Source organism: Bactrocera neohumeralis, chromosome 4, assembly GCF_024586455.1.
Source record: "Bactrocera neohumeralis isolate Rockhampton chromosome 4, APGP_CSIRO_Bneo_wtdbg2-racon-allhic-juicebox.fasta_v2, whole genome shotgun sequence".
In the NCBI taxonomy this organism is placed as follows: domain Eukaryota; kingdom Metazoa; phylum Arthropoda; class Insecta; order Diptera; family Tephritidae; genus Bactrocera; species Bactrocera neohumeralis.
In genome coordinates this window covers 16,426,868-16,445,065 of record NC_065921.1, presented here as the reverse complement: position 1 = coordinate 16,445,065, position 18,198 = coordinate 16,426,868, and the positions used below count along the sequence as shown (strand labels likewise).

General features: G+C 39.6%; 1 protein-coding gene across 1 annotated transcript in view; it reads right to left on the bottom strand.

Annotated features, from left to right (window-relative positions):
• Positions 1-16,065, bottom strand: part of LOC126754401 (uncharacterized) — a 110,268-nt gene extending 94,203 nt beyond the window's left edge. Inside the window, exon 1 of the mRNA XM_050466323.1 lies at positions 14,761-16,065. Coding sequence (XP_050322280.1) covers positions 14,761-15,082 — 322 coding nt within the window. The 5' untranslated portion in view covers positions 15,083-16,065. The remainder of the gene's footprint in view (positions 1-14,760) is intronic.
• Between the last annotated feature and the right edge of the window lie 2,133 nt (positions 16,066-18,198).

The window sequence follows — 18,198 nt, the reverse complement described above, 5'->3', positions numbered from 1 at the left end:
AAAATCATCTTCTCCCATGAGGCTCACTTTTATGTGGGTGATTGAGTGGAAAAATCATCGAAGAGGTCATATGAAAGATGTTATATTCAGAACTTAATTTTATTTATCAATTGTACTTCAGATTAAATAAAAAAATATTTTAATTTCCTTAACAATTAATGTGTTTTTTTTTAAGTAAAGCATATCACTCTTATTAGAGGAAACCCTAAATCTTATGTATATAGAATAAGATTTCGCCTTTGGGATGAAGAGCAACCTGAAGATATTCGAGAAATACCATTCCATCCAGAAAAAATCAACGGTTTGTCTGGCTTGTGGGCCGGTCGAATCATCGGTACATATTTCTTCAAAAATGATGCCAGTAAGAATGTAACCGTCAATGGCGACCGTTTTAGTAGACTAATATCCGACTATTTGATGCCCGAAATTGAAGCCTGTGATATCGGCGACATTTGGTTTCAATAACACTGCTCCTTTTTCCACATATCGCATCAATCAAAGGATTAACTGAGAGAAGACTTCGGTGAGCAGATAATTTCATATTTTTAGGCAGGGATTGGACTTTATGTCGAGATATCACGTCACAAAAATTCGGACTAATAAAATGAGAGAAATGTAGAGTGACAATCAGTCAGGGATTTAGAATTCTGGTGGGGTCAAACCACCACTATTCACTAAAATTACAAAAATAGCTGTAAGTGAAGAAAAATTTTGGAACTCAAATTAGTAAACGGTACACAGACCTCTTAGCACATCAGTTGTAAATTTTGCCTTCAGATTTGTTGAGTAGTGTTATTTTCACCTATTTTCAACTTAAATTTTTATAGATTATTTAATACATACCATCTATAAAAATTCTATAAAGCCTTACTTAAAAAGCCGAATATCTCGAGAAGTATTAATGAAAAAGATTTTCACCTCGAACCTTTTTTATAGCAAATAAAATTTCCGACAAATTTGTCATGTACATTTTTTCTATAGCTCCTGTCATTCATGAGATATATACAAAAAAATGCGAAATTCGTGGAAAAATCGGGTTTAGAGCCCCGTACTACCTCGCCGGTGTGAGTTACGACTTTCTTGCATGGGGCGCTTTTGTAGACTGAACAATTCTGAGAAATATGCGTTAAAAGTCGGAGCGATGCCATAAAATGCCTCTGATTTGTAGGAATTTAAAGATAAAAAACTCACGATTGTAGTGTATTTTCGATGGAAAATTTTTACAGGCCATGGTCCAGTTTTTAATGTTAATATTAAGGGCTAAAATTTTCAGGGAATTTTTTTTAGGGTATTTCCAAGGAAATTTCGTGACGGGACTGAAAAAAATTAATAGTTAAAAAAAACACCCTAATGTATATATTTCGTAAATAAATATATTTGCCTGTGCTTAAGTAAATAAAGATAAAGGCAATATCTTCACACACACTTTGTTCCACATTAACTCGCATTTATTTGCAGATGTATGAGTTCGTTTGAAAAAAGGAGCACAAAAGGTCACTTATGACGATAAGGAACTTCAAAGTGGGGAAAAGAAATGTTTGCATTCCTCGTCCAACTGTACTGGCAATCGGAAAATGCGCGTTTGCAGCCATTGTGGCACCACTTGTGGCATGATATAGTAAGTAGCATATTTGATGCTTTTGTTGTGCCCCAGTTAGCTGCAAAAAACATTTATCGTCATTGCATTTCGTGACTTTTTTTTTGCCGTTAGAGCTGCTATCCTAGAAGAATTGCAAAAAAAAGCTATTACAGATATGAGCTGAAGTCAAATGAAACGCGCTTAGCTGGCGCATATTCACAAATAGAGTACTCAAATATAAGTATGTATATAGTATGTCATCAATACAAAAGCAGTTGGAAGTTCCCGCTTATACATATATGTACATACATATACATATGTACATATGCATGTATATATCTAGTTTCATATTCCTTTTAGGTGCATTTAGTTGCAATGACACATTTCTTCTGTTAGATTTTTCCACTTTTTTGTTTGCATTCTCCTTTTTCCTTCCTTTCGCTGTGACAGCTTAGACTGAGTGGCGTCGCCGAAAAGGGCAAAGCACTATGTAGCACACTGCTTGTGCGAGAGCGGCACGCGGGCGCCTGTGTTGCATGTTTACCATGCACGAGTGGGTGGCATCGCTTAGCCGCCAAGGAGTAAACTGACGTCCATATTTTTATGTTTGTATATTGCAAGAATGCAAATGATTCATGCTTTCTTAGGCTTATGTGGCGGCATAGAAATATTTCTCTCCCACTTAAGCTCTCTCGGCCCACCTGTGCTCACTGACTTTCAAAGTCATTCATGAATGTGACCACTTATGCTTTTATGCTGCCACCCACACGGATGGGAGGATGGGCTGGACTTTACTTATGACTCATGCAGGGAAGCATCATTATGCAGACATACAGGTACATTGTTGTTTTTGTTTGCATGAGTAATTGCGCGCTAGATTACCATCGTCCATCTCATTCGCATCAGATTCGCTACATAAGACTTTATTAGGGATCTAAATGGGCGCCGCTAAGTGGACTTCTGCTAATTATGCGGCATTCAAATTCACTAAGCGCTAAAGTGAAGTGTTTTCCATTTCCAGAGATTACGGAATATGCATAGCAAGCTTTCGAGTGTTTCTTCTATGGACTGAGTAGAGACATCGGTATAAAATAGCTGTAGTGGAGAGTTACTTTTCTTTTTCATAATATATAAGATCATTCCCCGTAAGTAGAAATCAAGGTTCCATAAGATGATATCCATGATCAGAAGTTTGAATTGGACGTAGAACCTGCCGCGCAGAAAATAATTATTTAAACAGCGACCACAGCTCAAAGGAAATGTGAAAGCGGACGAACTGTTGTGGTCCGGAGTGAAATTTTTATAAACTGCACAAGATGGTTCAGCCACTTCATAGGCTTCTTGAATGGACGTTCGACCTTAGACTGCAGAACACCACTAATATAATGCCTATCACAGAATTCCTTTGTAGTAATGTGGAGAGTGAGGAAACAAAAAATCATTTACTTTTAAAGCATAATTAATTTGGGACCCATGAAATCTCAACTTGAGAAACGTGGGAAAGTGGAACCGGCATAATTCCGAGCAAGTGCGGAGAATGAAGGAACGTTGTCCGGGGCTCCCAATGTTCTAATCTAATATAAATTGTTGAATAGGTCTATTAACTTTACAATTGTTATTCAATTCAGGAAGGGAGGTTTTTTTTCTATCCATCGAGGTGTTGAGCAAGTGCGGAGAATGATAAAACCAAAGTTCCAATCTAAAACAAATTATGGAGATAGGCTGAAGGGAGATTAGGATTTTCATTCAATCCAGCGAGGTGTTGAGTGTTGCTTAATTGAGACTCACTTGAGAGCACAGTAAGTCCAATGATTTGATCCGGAGAAGATATTTATAACTTACAAATTTGTAGACAATAGAAGAGTAGGTCAACGGGAACCTACATATGAACTGTATACCTCATTAAAAGTCAATGTAGCCATTCATATTAGTAAAAACCCTCCTCCTTTCCCATGACTGTTGCGTCTACGTAACTGGAAGAGACCCGGATTTTTATTCGGCTAAGGACTGTCAACTCGCAGCATTCTTTCAAATTACTGCAGCGATATTTTCTGTCACTACAAAAACAACTAAAAATCCTTTGACGGCGTGGTTGTTGAGGCCAATCATACAGGTATCAATATCAGTGGCGTCCGCCAGTAGCTGTACACAGTAGATTGAAGAAGTCGCACGATAGGGAGTCGCCTTGTCTGAAACGTAATTTGGTATCGAACATCTCGGAGAGGTCCGTCCCGATCCTGTTGGAGCTTTTGGTATTTCTCAACGTCAGTTTACACAGCCGTATTAGTTTTGGGGGATACCAAATTCAGACATCGCGGCATAAACTCAGCTCCTTTTCGTGCTGCCGAAAGCAGCTTTGAAATCGACGAAGAGGTGGTGTGTGTCGATTCTCCTTTCACGGGTCTTTTCCAAGACTTGGCGCATGGTGAATATCTGGTCGGTTGTTTATTTTGCAGGTCTGAAGCCACACTGATAAGGTCCAATCAGTTTGTTGACGGTGGGCTTTAATCTTTCCCACAATACGCTCGATAGAACCTTATATGCGATGTTGAGGAAGTTTATCCCATAGTCTTTGGCGCCTTTTTGTGGATTGAGCAGAATACACTAAATTCCAATTGTCGGGCATGCTTTCGTCCGACCATATTTTAGAAAGAAGTTGGTGCGTGCTTCTTATCAGTTTTTCGCCACTGTATTTGTATAGTTCAGCCGGCCATTCTGTCTCCGTCGCTTTCTTGTTCTTCAGACGCGTAATTGCCATTCGAACTTTGGTCGGGAAGTGGTTCCTCTGCTCCATCTACGACGATTGGGGAATCGGCTTCACCATCTCCTGGTGATATGCTTTCGCTACCATTCAGCAGGCGGAAGAAGTTTTCCCTCCATAATTTCGGTATGCTCTGGGCATCATTCACTAGATCACCTCTGGTGGTTCTACAAGAGTACGCAACGGTCTCGAAGCCATCATTTAGTCGCCGCATCTTTTCGTAGAATTTTGGAGTATTACTCCTGTCAGCCAGCCTCTCAAGATGCCCGAACATCATTTGGCAGAAATAATCCAAAAAAAAAATCGAAGGAAAAGGGTACTTTTGGAGTTAATCATAGGAAAATATTTCTATACCTTTAACTATTTTTTGCAAATGTCTAATTAGTTCGAGGCTTCTCATCATTCAATATAAAAACCAAGACATATTGCTTAAGTGTAGACGCTTTCCGGCATACCTATTTCAACCACAATATATTTCTCCCTCTGAAAAACTAAAAATAAAATTTCAAACAAGTGCCATTTCCATCGTCAACAAACGAATTTTCTATTTTCAGGCACGAAAAGTTCAAAAGGAACACCTGCATTGCCTAAACTGCAGGCCAACTAAACTTTATGGAGCTATTAATATTTGCGCAACGCTTCTAATTAAGTGTGTACATAATTTGCCAAGCGTTGCGTCAATGATGACTTCACTTCCCAGAATACTTCGTCGAAACAAACAAAATTTATTTCGATAACTAAGGAGCTAACCAAAAATGGCTGGTGGGCTAAAAGAGTTGCTTTCGAAGAACTTTCACACCTGCGAAGCCGCAGTAAGCGAGTGGTAAACAGCGCGTAACTAAATGAAGATATTTGAAATGAAATCGGGAAACTGAAGAAATTCAGAACTTTCAGAAGAATTGGGCAAGAACCAACATGCGATTGCTGTTGCTAAAAATATGCTTCCAACTTGCGGCGACTCGCGGCTACTTGCAGTTGCGGAAATGCGCTTCGCGCACGCAATCTTTCGTGTAAACACAGTCTGGACGTCGTGGCGCGTCTGCTGGTATCTGCTGAGCAACCGAAATGCAGGCAGGCGGAAAATATTTGGCAGCAAATGCCAACTTTATGAACTAAAAGCAATGAGAAATATGCCGCTTCGTAGCGTGTTGCTGACTGAGGAAAGTGTAAAAGATGGTGGGACGAAAGGTTTTTAAGTAAATACTACGGCAGCGTAAGGGCGACTGAAGTAATGCAGTGGATTTATGCTCGCTTCATTTCGTGAGTGTCTTTTGGCCCATAAATGTCAGACAACATGAAGTGGTTTTGCCATATTGCTGCTGATAATTTCGAAACTATTACATAAGTACTAGAAAAAATTGTTTTAGAGCATCAACTAGTGCAGAAGACAAATACGAGGAGGGAACAATACCCAAATTAATTGGGGTTAATGTGCAATGACATAAAGTCATTTCAGTGAGTGCTCAGAAGGTATTAGCCAAAGAGAGAGAAAAACGAAAATACATGTACTTATTTATGTAGGGGAAATACTACAAAATACAGTTTCTTAAAATAATGCTAACGATTATAAAGGGTGATACAAGTAGAGCTACCTCATTCACTAGCCTGTTTTGATAGATCACCCGTATGTCGTCTCAAGCTGTCATGTTATTTTCAGAATTTTTTTGCATTTCATCATGGAAAGACTTACGCCTGAACAACGTTTACAAATCGCTCAACTTATTACGAAAATTCACGTTCTGTAAAGAATTGATACCCAGCTTTCATTATTGGATAATATTCGACCGAATAGACCACGTCCAGCACACAGTGAAGAAAATGTAGCAGCTGCAGCTGAGAGTGTACAAGAAAACCGTGGAGGGTCATTTGGCGCAGTTCGAAGCAACTCGGATTGACTTATGGAATGACTTGACGCATTTTACGTGGAGATCTTAAATTGAAAGCTTATGAAATGCAGCTTGTGCAAGAACTGAAGCCGCGCGACCTTCTCAAGTAACATCGCTTCGCTCTATGAAAAGTTCCAAGAAGATCCGACATTTTCGATCCAAATTTTTTTTAGCCATGAGGTCTATTTCACGCTTAATGCGTACGTGAACCATCAAAACTGCCGCATTTGGGACGAAGAACATTTAAGAAATAATAACGGCTTGGTGTGGTTTATGGGCCGGTGTAATCATCATCGTCGCATCTTTTCGAAGCATTAACCTTGTCGGCTAGCTTGTCAAGCTCTTCGTACTCACGCATTTCGGCCTCTCTCTTTTTTTGTCTGCAAATGCGTCTCGTTTCCCTCTTCAACTCTTGGTATCTATCCCATCCCGCACGTGCTGTGGTCGATTGTAACGGCACTCCTCATCGTATCAGCTGTTCTTTTGTCTTTTCCGAAAACCAATGATCTCGATTGCAGTTGTACGCAAGGAGCTTGAAATGCCTTCCTGCAGTTCCGTTAAACCGAGTAGAAAATAGTTCGCCTGTCTGTTGTAATTGCAGCTTCTGGACGTCGAACCTTCCTTAGTGGGTGCGTATCTTCACTGTCATAAAATGGTGGTCCGAGTCAGTGCTAAAACCTCCGAACGTATGTACGTCTAAAACGCTAGAGGGATCGTATGTACTAAGGAGTTTTGAGAAAACTCTCCTTCCCTAGCCACTGAACGCGGTCGAGGACTGCTTATTGGTTATTTGCAGCTAACCCTTATATCTAAAGGTCTTTTACTCTCTACAATCTATATTAAGCCCGACTGCCTGTAACTCGGAAATCTCAGATTTGCCCGAATTCGGTGGTAGCGTTGCAAATGGATAAAGATTCACTAGGCTCTAAATAATAGCCTCTCGCTGGTAGATCCACCACGATATTTACTTGAAGTGCCCGCAGATACCCTTAAGACCGTCAGAATCTGTATGTCAGAATGGACAGCTGGTTGTATTAAGATAAGATCTGCCTTAAGTGGTATATGAAAAGCCTTATATAAGTTGTTTTTCTTTCAATCAGAAATATAAGGTGTTTCAGATATGTGTTAAGTGAAATACCACGAAGTCTTTCTTGCAGCACAAACAAATAGAGTTTTTTATTGTCTATGACCGTCGTTGCCGAGTTAAGGACATCTTAGTTGTGTTTTTTGAAGAGATTTTATAATAGAAAATGTAACTAGTTGAACGATGGTAAGAGAGTGTTGCCTCTGAATGACCATGACTAATGCGTCGCTTGTTTAACAAATTTTTATTTGAAAAGTTAGTTGGACAGCTTCATTTACCAACCAGTCCACTTTGCCGTGGAAACTCAAGGTCGCTTTGCAAATTACGTACAAACAAAAGCGCTGCAAGTGCTGCACTTCAAAGACAGTAAAATGTGAAAATTGTTGAACGAAGTGGAAAGGAAAGAAAAATTATATGGGAGAGATTGTAAAAAAGAAAAGAAAAGCCCGCTGGGCAGCAAACCGAAACGGAAACATTTGGAAAATTGTTGCAAAAAGTCAGTGCAACATGCCACAACCGCAGCATGGAGAGCGCACAACAAGTGTGGGCGGGGGAGAGAAAAACAACAGCTATGTGTATATGATACTTTACTATGAAGACACGTCAATTAAGAACAGCGGGGTGTGACGGCAAAAGAAAAATGCAAGACTAAGCCGAATGAAGCGCAAAAGTGGAGGGCGAGCAGAAAAAGTGTTGGAAAACTGCATGTGGACAGACACAAATAAAAATATTGGAGACATCAACCATCCAACCAACTGCTTGTAAATATATTTTTGTTTGTATGTGTGTGTATTACACTCAAAGCGCCCATTGAAGTGCAACTGCGACGCTTCGACACACACACGCACACAGCGGCACAAAAAGGCATACAATTTAATTGCACATTTCCAAAAGCATATAACGGTTGTGAAGACTATAAAAAGTATGCTTTGTTGCACACACACACAAACACACATGTATGTACAGCAAAAAAGTAGCTCTCGAGAAATTATGTTCGCCTTCTTGTTTGTCAGATGATTTGCATTTGGTACCGAAAAGCATGCGGCAAGTGCAGTCATAAAACCAAAACAGCACAAAAACAATAAAAAATGCGCATTTGGAAAACTTAGAATGCAGTTAAAAGCACTAAAGCGTACAATGAATGAAAATGAGCAAATGCGAGCGTCTGATTTCTGAATTGCATTTGCGAGCAGCTTACGCACTCATACGCCCCGGCGGCCCAAATAATGCTATATGCTATGTTTGGATGTGTGTATATGCGTTGGAAGAGAGTTGCTTGACATGTCGGACTTTTGGAAGAATTTTCCTACATAGAAATAAAATGTTTGTAGATTTGTATGGAAAAAAGGCAGGACCTTAGAGTCAGATAGATTTGCTCTGATCTTCTTTTAATCTGATCGATTGAGGAAGACTTTGATTTGATTTTGCCTTGCAACCTCGGTTGTGGTTGTTTGATTTCCTCAAATACTTAATTGATATGTTGAGTCAACCGTGAGTTTAAGTCCATACTTGGAGAGGCCCAGTTCGAAAATTGTTTTTGTTTATTTTTCATATAACTGAATATTCCGATATAAATCTTCAAAGATAAGCGACTGAAACAATCAAAAAGTCCAGAAAATAATTTTTAATGAATTTTAAAGTTAAGTTGTTTGAAATAGCAGACAATTTGAAGATATCAACTGAATGTGTTCATCATATTATTCACGAATATTTGGATATGAGAATGCTCTGTGCAAAGTGGGTCCCTCGCGAGCTCACTTTTGACCAAACAAAAACGACGAGTTGATGATTCGGAGCAGTGTTTGGAGATGTTAGGTTGTAATGAACCCGAGTGTTTTCATCGGTATGTGACAAAGGATGAAACATGGCTTCATAATTACACTCCGAAGTCCAATCGAAAGTCAAGAGATTGGACTGCAGACGTGGAACCCGCAATAAACGGCTGAAAAGCTCATAGGGTTCGTATTTTGGGATGCGCATGGAATACTTTTATTAACTATCTTGAAATACATAGAGTTACTGGAGCTTTGAAGTACGGTGACGCTGAAAACCGACTGCATTTGAACAAAAATGAAGTAGAAAGCCAGTGAAAACGATGGCAAAAATCCATGAATTGGACTTCGATTACTACCGTATCCACCGTATTCTCCAGATCAGGCCTCAGTGACTATCTCTAAAGAATGCTCGCTAGAATGAAACTTTCGCCGGGAGAGAAGATGATCGCCGAAACTGAGGCCCATTTTCAAATAAAAAGCAAATCGTAGAACAAAAATGGTATCGAAAAGTTGGAGGGTCACTATAATCAGTGTATCACCCTTGGAGGCAATGATAATGAATAAAAAAATAAATTTAGCCAAAAATATTAGTTTTACTATGTTAGCTCGGAGACTTTTCACTTGACCTGTTATGTTGATATCTCATTATCGCCATAGTCATGTCATGACCAGTTTTTCATTCTATCAGTGGAGTAAAAATTAAAGTCGTTCGATAAATTTAGGAACCCTCAAGTTTTTAATAGCATCGTGTTGACTAGTGGATATTATGTGGAGCTGTCTCTATGGATAAAACTATTATGAGAATTGTGTCTCGAGAAAAGATTCGAATTAGAAAAGCTATGGTTTGAGTTGGTTGGAAATTTGAATTCAACCTAAGCACCACAAAACGAGCATAGAAATGTTAGTAATGTACCATATACATAATGGTAAAGGTCCCCCTAAGAAGTCGCCCAACTCAAAATCTGAAGATGTTTAATTTTGAGATGTTTTGTTCTCAAATTTTTATGATTAGACAGCGAGATTGATATAAGTATTTCAGCGAATCAATAGATGGATGAAAATACCTCAGTTTTGGAGGGGTTAAGGAAGAGAAAGACTTCCACTCACTTGGAAAAATGGAGATGGATTCGGCTGCACTTGGTATCTTCAATAGGCGCCAAATAGATAACAGAAAAAACGGCTGGCGCGCCGTTATTAGCATTTAAAAACTCTTCTGACTTAACAAGCTGACCTCGTGGTATATCTCTGATTGAATGTGTGCAACCACCCGCGTTGCGAGCAAATAAAACCATGTCAAGCAATAAAACGGAAAAAGTAGCGCATCTTTTTTATGACTTTTGTGTCTCTGCTGCTCACAGAAACTACAAATGGCTACATGCAAATCTCTTCTTCTTTCTTAGCCGTGTATAAATATTATATTTCACCCTCAGCAGAAGTCAAACACCTTTGAGTGCGTTCAAGCAAACCACTGCTAAATGTGCTTAATTACAGCCACTAAAGGCCAATAACTCGTTGCCAATGGCACACCTCATCTTCGAGTCGCTGCGCCAACGGCACATTGATAATTATTCTGCTTAAGCATTTTGGCGCTCCTTCAGGGAGTTGCTTTCATACTTTTCTCTACACAAATTCCTTCGTTTTGTGCGACTTCAAGTTCTTAACGCTCCATGACAACTATAGGGAGAATAAAATCAATACGAAAGGCCACCCACTCACTTGTAATGTAGGCATTTACGCCCTTAACGGCAGTCATTGTCGCTCGCTGAGTGCTTGGCGTCTTATTGGCGGTCTCGAATGACATATAAAAAGAAAGCGGAGGAAATATGTGATATGGCATACACAAAAAAAGCGAAACAAAAAGAAAAAAATGGAAAACGCTGACAGTGCGACTTTAGCGTTTAAGGCAGACAATCGTCTTCGAGCTGTTTCCGGTATCCTTTAAGCTTATTATGCGTCCTTAACTGTGGTTATGCGGCTACGACATGGGGACTCTGCCGGAAAATGCTTACGCGAAATGGAATGTATAGCAATTGCAAGTACTAATAATAAACAATTCAAGCTTTCTTTTATATTTTGAGTGGAACTACCCATTTCCTACCACTTTTAATATATTTCGCCATGGTAGAATTATGTCGGCTAGTTTGAGGTTATCTAGTATTTTTTAAGTCCTTCAAAATCGGCCTAAATGTAGGTAAGGCCAAAATCTGAGATTGTTATTGTAATCAAAGATCAGCTGTATCAAGTAACTGTAAACATTAAAGTTATTGACAAAATTCGTTTTTTTATTCAAGATAGTTCCCTTCAAGGGTGATACACTGATTTTAGCGATCCTCCAACTTTTCGATACCATTATTGTTGTAAGACTTGTCCTATACTTCAAAATAGGCCTCAGTTTCGGGGGTCATCTCTTCATCTGAGAACAGAAAATAATCACTGCGTGACAGATTTGCAGAATACAGTGGATGCGAAAGCAATTCGAAGCCACATTTTTGGATTTTATCCATCGTGTTCACTAACTTGTGGCACGGTGTGTTGGCTTGGTAAAACATCACTTACTTTATCTTCAACTGTGGGGTCCACTCGGATGACTGTCGATTGGACTTTGGCGTGAAATGATGTAGCCACCCATTATCATATATGGACCCAAAAACTCCAAAGATTGCTTTGAATCATCAACTCATCGTTGCTTTTGGTCAAAAGTGAGCTGGCGCCGGACCCACTTTTCACAGAGCTTACTCTCACCCAAATATTCATAACTGATATGATGAACACGTTCAGTTGATATCTTCAGAGTCTCTGCTATCTCGAACAACTTCACTGTGTGATTATTAAAAATTATTTTCTGGACTTTTTTGATGTTTTCTGAAATAACAACCACTTTTAGGCGTCCACTGCGTTCACCGGCTTTGGTGCTCATTTCACATCATCTAAACTTAGTGCAACAATCTTTGATGGTTGGTACTCTTGGGGCAGTATCCGGAAACTCGTCATCAAGCCAAGTTTCTGCTTTAACTGTACTTTTCCCTTCAAAAAGTAATATTTCGGGCGAACTTGTTGCTATAATCTTCACTTTCAATACGATCTTAGGATCTTTTATTAATAGATTGAGACATTATTATCAGGCATTGTTACTGCCAATATTTATTTATCAATTTTTGCAAAAACTTCTCTTTGTTCCTACAGGGAACATTCTTACAAGTAATTTTTGCGAGTGTAAGTGCAAAAGGGTTAAGATGCTTTTGTGCAGTGACAAGACGTGTTCCTTTGCGAATGTCCCTTAGTCACATATACAATACACTTACATATATACAAGTATATATACATATGTACATAAGTAAATGCATAATAATTTAGCACGGAAGCTACTGACTAATGAAAACAGTGGCCCTTCTGAAGAAGCCATTGACTTTTAATGATTTACTGTGGCATTGCTTTCGTGTAGTGTTTTTAAGGTTTTTCAACATTTAAGGAAAGTTAAAGACTTAATAAAAACTATTTAAGATACAATAAAATTTTGGATATTGAAGATATAGAGCTAAGCTTCAGATCGCTTGATAAATGTAAGTTCACGAAACTTTTTTGTGCAAGAAATAAATAAAGCAAGAAAAAAGCTATCTTCGACCGAAGCTCTATAGGGTGTAAAACTTATTTTGTCTTGATATTGACCGGACCGTTTGAATGGAGGCTACATGTATGTTTAAGTCATCTGATCTGAACAATATGTCCGGAGATTGTAGCGATCTCTTGGAACCCAAATTTCGTGAAGATACCTTGTGAAATACAAAAGTGTTTCTTACAAGAGCTTGAATTTGATCAGTCAGTTTGTATATCAGCTATAAGCTAAAGTGATCCGATACCCAAGGTTCCGATAAATGAGTTGCTTCCTGGGAAGAAAAGTATATTTGCAAAATTTCAGATTCTAAAAAAACTGGACTAATTCGAGACTATACACACTGTGCATCAGTCGGAATGACTTAATCGATTTATCTCGTCATGTTCATCACTTACGTTTATACTTTATATATCGTACTTTATAGGATGTCCGACGTTACCTTCTAGATGTTTCAAACTTCGTTGCAAACATAATGCTTTCTTCAATGTATAAACATTTTAAAGTGAACCGGTCTTATTTTGTAGATCTTCAGGCGACCAGCGGGTGATCCTGTTTTATCGCTGAAGCTTTCAGTGATCGTCTGATAGAATATATTCGAGTTCGTATTCATTTTTGATCGTATTTTAGTGCATCACTGTTCTTGGCTAAGAATTTGATATCTTTTCGATTCTCACAAATAGTATGAGACCATCATCATACTGAACTCTACCAGTGAATTCTTTTAAAGTTCGAACTTCTTGGAATCAAGTTTGTATTGCTGAATACGCTCTAAATTCCATTGTGTTACCAGGTTTTTAAAAATTAAGCATTCTCAACAATCCAACAAATTTCTCCTAAGTTTGTTTGACAGACCAGGCAGAGACAGGCCATTAAATTACACTTGATAATGAGAGATATTCAGTTCGTTTTTCATGGTATTCTGATATCAAAGTTACCGTTGTAATATTAAGCCCTTACCTGACCCTGTGGAATTCCGAAAATATAGCAGGCGCAGCTAAGAATGTTCACGAAGACAGTGGAGAGTCGATTCGCCGCCGTTCCCACCAACTCGGACTGAAGTATGGAATGACTTAGCCCATTTTACGTCGATATCTTTAATCGAAAGCGTATAAAATACAGCTTGTGCAAGAACTGAAGCCGTTCCAGCTTTGCCAGCGACATCGCTTTGCTCTAAGGGCTCTTGAAAAGTTCCAAGAAGATCCGACTTTTTCGAGCCAAATTTTGTTCAGCGATGAGGACCCTTTCTGGCTCAATGGATATATAATAAGAAAAATTGCCGCATTTGGGACAAAGAGCAATCTGAGAAGTTTCAAAAGCTGTCATTTCATTCAGAAAAAATAACGGTTTGGTATGGTTTGTGGGCCTTCTTCAAAAATGATGCCGGTGAGAACCTAACCGTTAATGGCGACCGTTTTTGCGCCTTGATATCCACACATCACATCAGTCAATGAATTTATTGAGAGAACTCTTATTCACGGGCCGCTCGATTGGTCACCAAGATGGTGTGATATCTCACCGTTAGACTTTTTGCTGTGAGGACATGTAAAGTCGTTAGTCTCAGCAGACAATACTGCTTCAATTCAGGTTTTGAACGAGTCAACGAAAATCGAATTCAACGGACGTAGCCGCGACCAAAATTTGAAAGGTATAATCTTTAAAAAGTAACTGCCAATGAATGTTCTTTCGAATAATAATAAACATTCTCCTTTAAATTTGAATTTTTTGTGTTTTTTCCTTAAAAAAGCAGGGAGCCTTGAAATGGATTACTTTTTATAAGGTCACTTGGGAGCCACATATACCATAAGTTGTCTAACAACACAGATTTGTTTACCTTAAACACTTAAAACATTCTACATATATACCTAAATACACCGTTATTATTCTTTCCCCTCAAACCATGTAGTAAATACAAATATATGTGCAATCTAAAAGTCAATAAATAACTTAGCCACCGAAAGTTTCCTAACTACCAAATGCAATTAGCGCCACCCTAGACTACTAATCGAAATACCGCACACTAACTCATGGATACATACAAACGGATATAAGCGCATAAGCTCACCTGATAAATCGGATATATCCAAACAACTCGAACGGCTTTTGGTGCGTTGCAAGAGTGGATGTTGTAATGGCTGTGGATGATTTATTGGCGACTGATTGACAGCGCTGCCATTTGCGGTGATGCCACCGAAAATATTATTACAAAGGCCATCAGCGCCCGCATTCAAAGGCAAGCCGCCACCAACGCCGACGCCACCGCCATTGCTGGAGCCCGAGCCGCTGCTGCACCAGTCCGCCTCCATGGCTTTGGATGCGCTGCGCTTGAAGTGTTCCAGGAAATTATCAATTTGCTTTTCAATCGAGTTCGATGGTGAATTTTCCATAATTGCGCTTATGCATAATTGGAACGAGCGTCGAAAAGAATACTTGGCTTGTTTTGTTTGATTTCTCTTTTTGATTTTCTTTTGATTATTTTTATGTACTTATGTGCAGCTTGGTGGCATTTGAAGGCGGTTAGAGGCGAATATCGCGTAACTATGTCACAAATGCTGCTTCTTCTACAGTTGAAGGTCAATTAACTTCCACTGTGTGAACTTTTCGCATGCGAACGACGCATAATAGACGCCCACTTGGCGGTGCCACTCGTACCGAGGGGGTGGGTTAAGGCGCTGGCGAGCGCACCAGATTTAACTTGGTCTACGCTGTGGCAAGTAGTTGCTGTTGTTGCTTTTGCTACTTGGCCAGTTTCGGAAAGACCTTGAGGTGAGTATTTATAATGAAATTTGATTTTTCTATTTTATTTCACAATTTCCATAGACTCTCCTTATATTTTATGAACTTCTGAAACACATTCACTTGGCAATCACTTTTTATGAACTTCTGAAACGCACTCACTTGGCACTCACTTTTTATGAATTATTTTTTCATTTAACTTATCTTTTCCTAATTACACCTTTTAGATAATTACTGCGCACATATTTTTACACGCCTTTGCACTCCGGTAATTGCTTTCAAATCAATTACTTAACGGTTATACTTCTTCACATTTTCAACAACATTTCACTAAAACTTTTCACAAATTTTGTTATAAATTTTCATCGACGTATTTTCCGCAATTGCGACCTATTGACTCGTATGAACTTAACCCTCGTTCCACACACGTCCATTTACATATACCGAATACACACTCACGACACACCGCACTTCAGTTAGGCCTTGTCGCGTCGGCTTGTATATCCTTCATATATCCACTTTTAGGCGCGAGCACTCGTTTCACCATTTTCTCTGCGCGAATTTCGGCTTGCTAATCCATATTTTCCCAAGGCCCAACCGTTTGTGAGCGTAGCTGGCGTAGAACTGAAGTCACGGCGCGGCGAATCCGTAACGCTGAGTGGCGAGCGTTGTAGCATGCAACGGCGCACTGCACACGCCGTCGACTTTTCGCACACCCCATAAGCCCTGCCTATTGGTTTTCCATATAATCTGAAGATTTTATTGTTGCGTTGGAAATTTATGCCGCGCCGCCGCTGCTGCTGTTGCTGCATGGCTGGGTAAATACGGAACCGGCGTTGAGATGCCAACGCTACACGTGACTCTAACGTTGCTGTGGGCAGCGGGGCGAGTGCAGCAGCTGCGTCGAACGGTGTCGACAGTTCAGTAAGAGCGCATCGCATTTCTTCGTTGATTTGCGGTTTGTTGTCTGTGTTGCTTCGGCTTTCTTATTTTCTTTTGTTTTTAGTTTCCTTTCTGAAGACGCTTCGCCTGTGTAGTTGTTATTGTTGTTGCTGTCATTGTTGTGGGTGGCTGAAACGTGGTCATGCGCAGTGCTTGTGTTCGGCGGGCGAAAATTATCAGCTGTGCGGCGAGTTTCATATGAATTTGTAATAGATTGTTGATACAGAGGGAATTTTCCAATGTTGTCGTTACCAGTCGGTCACACTTTTCTTTAATTTTTTTACTGAACGTACTCCAAAGCGAGACTGTAGAGAGACAGCCTAAGCTGACGACGTTGTCCTTCTGGTTAAAGAAAATAAAATGGTTTTATTAACCTGGTGGTATAAGAATCGAGACTAGAGGTCTCATCTGGGGGCTCACGTCTTCAGCTTGTAGATATGATGAAATATCAAGAGCTCTTCCTTGAAAGAAAGCTTTGATGGATGATAGACATTGAGGAGAGGTTAAGGAAGACATCCGTTGCCTTATATTGCTCTAGAGGAGCTATAGGATATGTGGATTGGGAGAAGTGGCTGCGCAACTTTTTCCCAGATTGGTCGAAGCTGGGAGTAAAGATTTGGGGGGTTTTTTGTAAGGAGCTCTCCGTCCGCTTTAAGCTATCTGAGCTACAGTGTTTTTCAGGTAGAAGTGGCTGCTATTAAGGTGGCGGTAGATATACTGCTCCGAAGTGCAGTCTCTTTCAGGAAGATGAGCATTCACTCCGACAGCAAGGTGGCAATACGTTCGCTGAGCTTGCTAACTGTACGCTCAAAGCTAGTACAATAGTGTACGTATTCTATAGAAATAACATCAAGCTACATCAACATCATCGGACCCGTTTGGGTGCCTATTCATTGCAGAATAGAGATGGGGCACTCTTGCCTTGCTTACATCGATATGAGACTGGATTGAATCTTCTTTGGCATCTTGTGTTCTAAAACTGACCCGCGTTCACTTAGTATGCGATGGTTGACGACCCCCTCCTGTGCGATTGAAAGATATTTTTGGCCTAGAATGGAACGCAGGAGATCTTCTGAATTACTTGCCTTCAGCAAAGTTGATCTTGCCGCAATAATAAGGGTTTTTTTTAGGTGTTCATGCGGTAAGGTTAAAAGTCTTGACGGGCGCAATTTGCCAAGGTTGTATGGAGGAAGTTCAGGTGGAAACATCTAGTCACTTTCTTCTTCATTGTCCAACATTTGTAAGGTTGAGAATGAAACATCAGGCAGTTTTACCTTCGGCGAACCAAGGGACATAGCAGGAACAGACATTAGCCGCCATAACAAATTTGTGATAAGCTCAAAACGCTTTTTTCGTTCGTAAGGGTCTTATGATCTATTTGATAATATTCCAAGCAGTCCAAGTGGGATCCCTCTCAGGATCGACCCATTAACCTAACTTAATTCCAAACTAAGCGTATTTTTAAAGTAATTGTATCCTCGAAGAGCAGAAAAGGATTGAAGTAATTATTTCTAAAATACATATCACAAACCAAAAAAATGAAATCTGATCGAAGAAAATTTTTTGTGTTTCCTGGACCTCGTTCAAGTCTGGTAGAACTTGTTTTGAATTGGATGACACCTCATCTCTTGGAAACGCAAGATATTTTACAATTTGAGGGCGATTGCTTTAAGAACTGTTTCATGTTATTTGAAATTTGGTCGAATCTAGATATCGTGGGATCTTTAAGCCGCTGTTGTTGGTGATGTAGCGGCAGAAAATATGCTTGAAATATCTTAATTTGGAGGAATGCTCTCAAGTTAATAGTCCTTAGCTGGATAAAAAC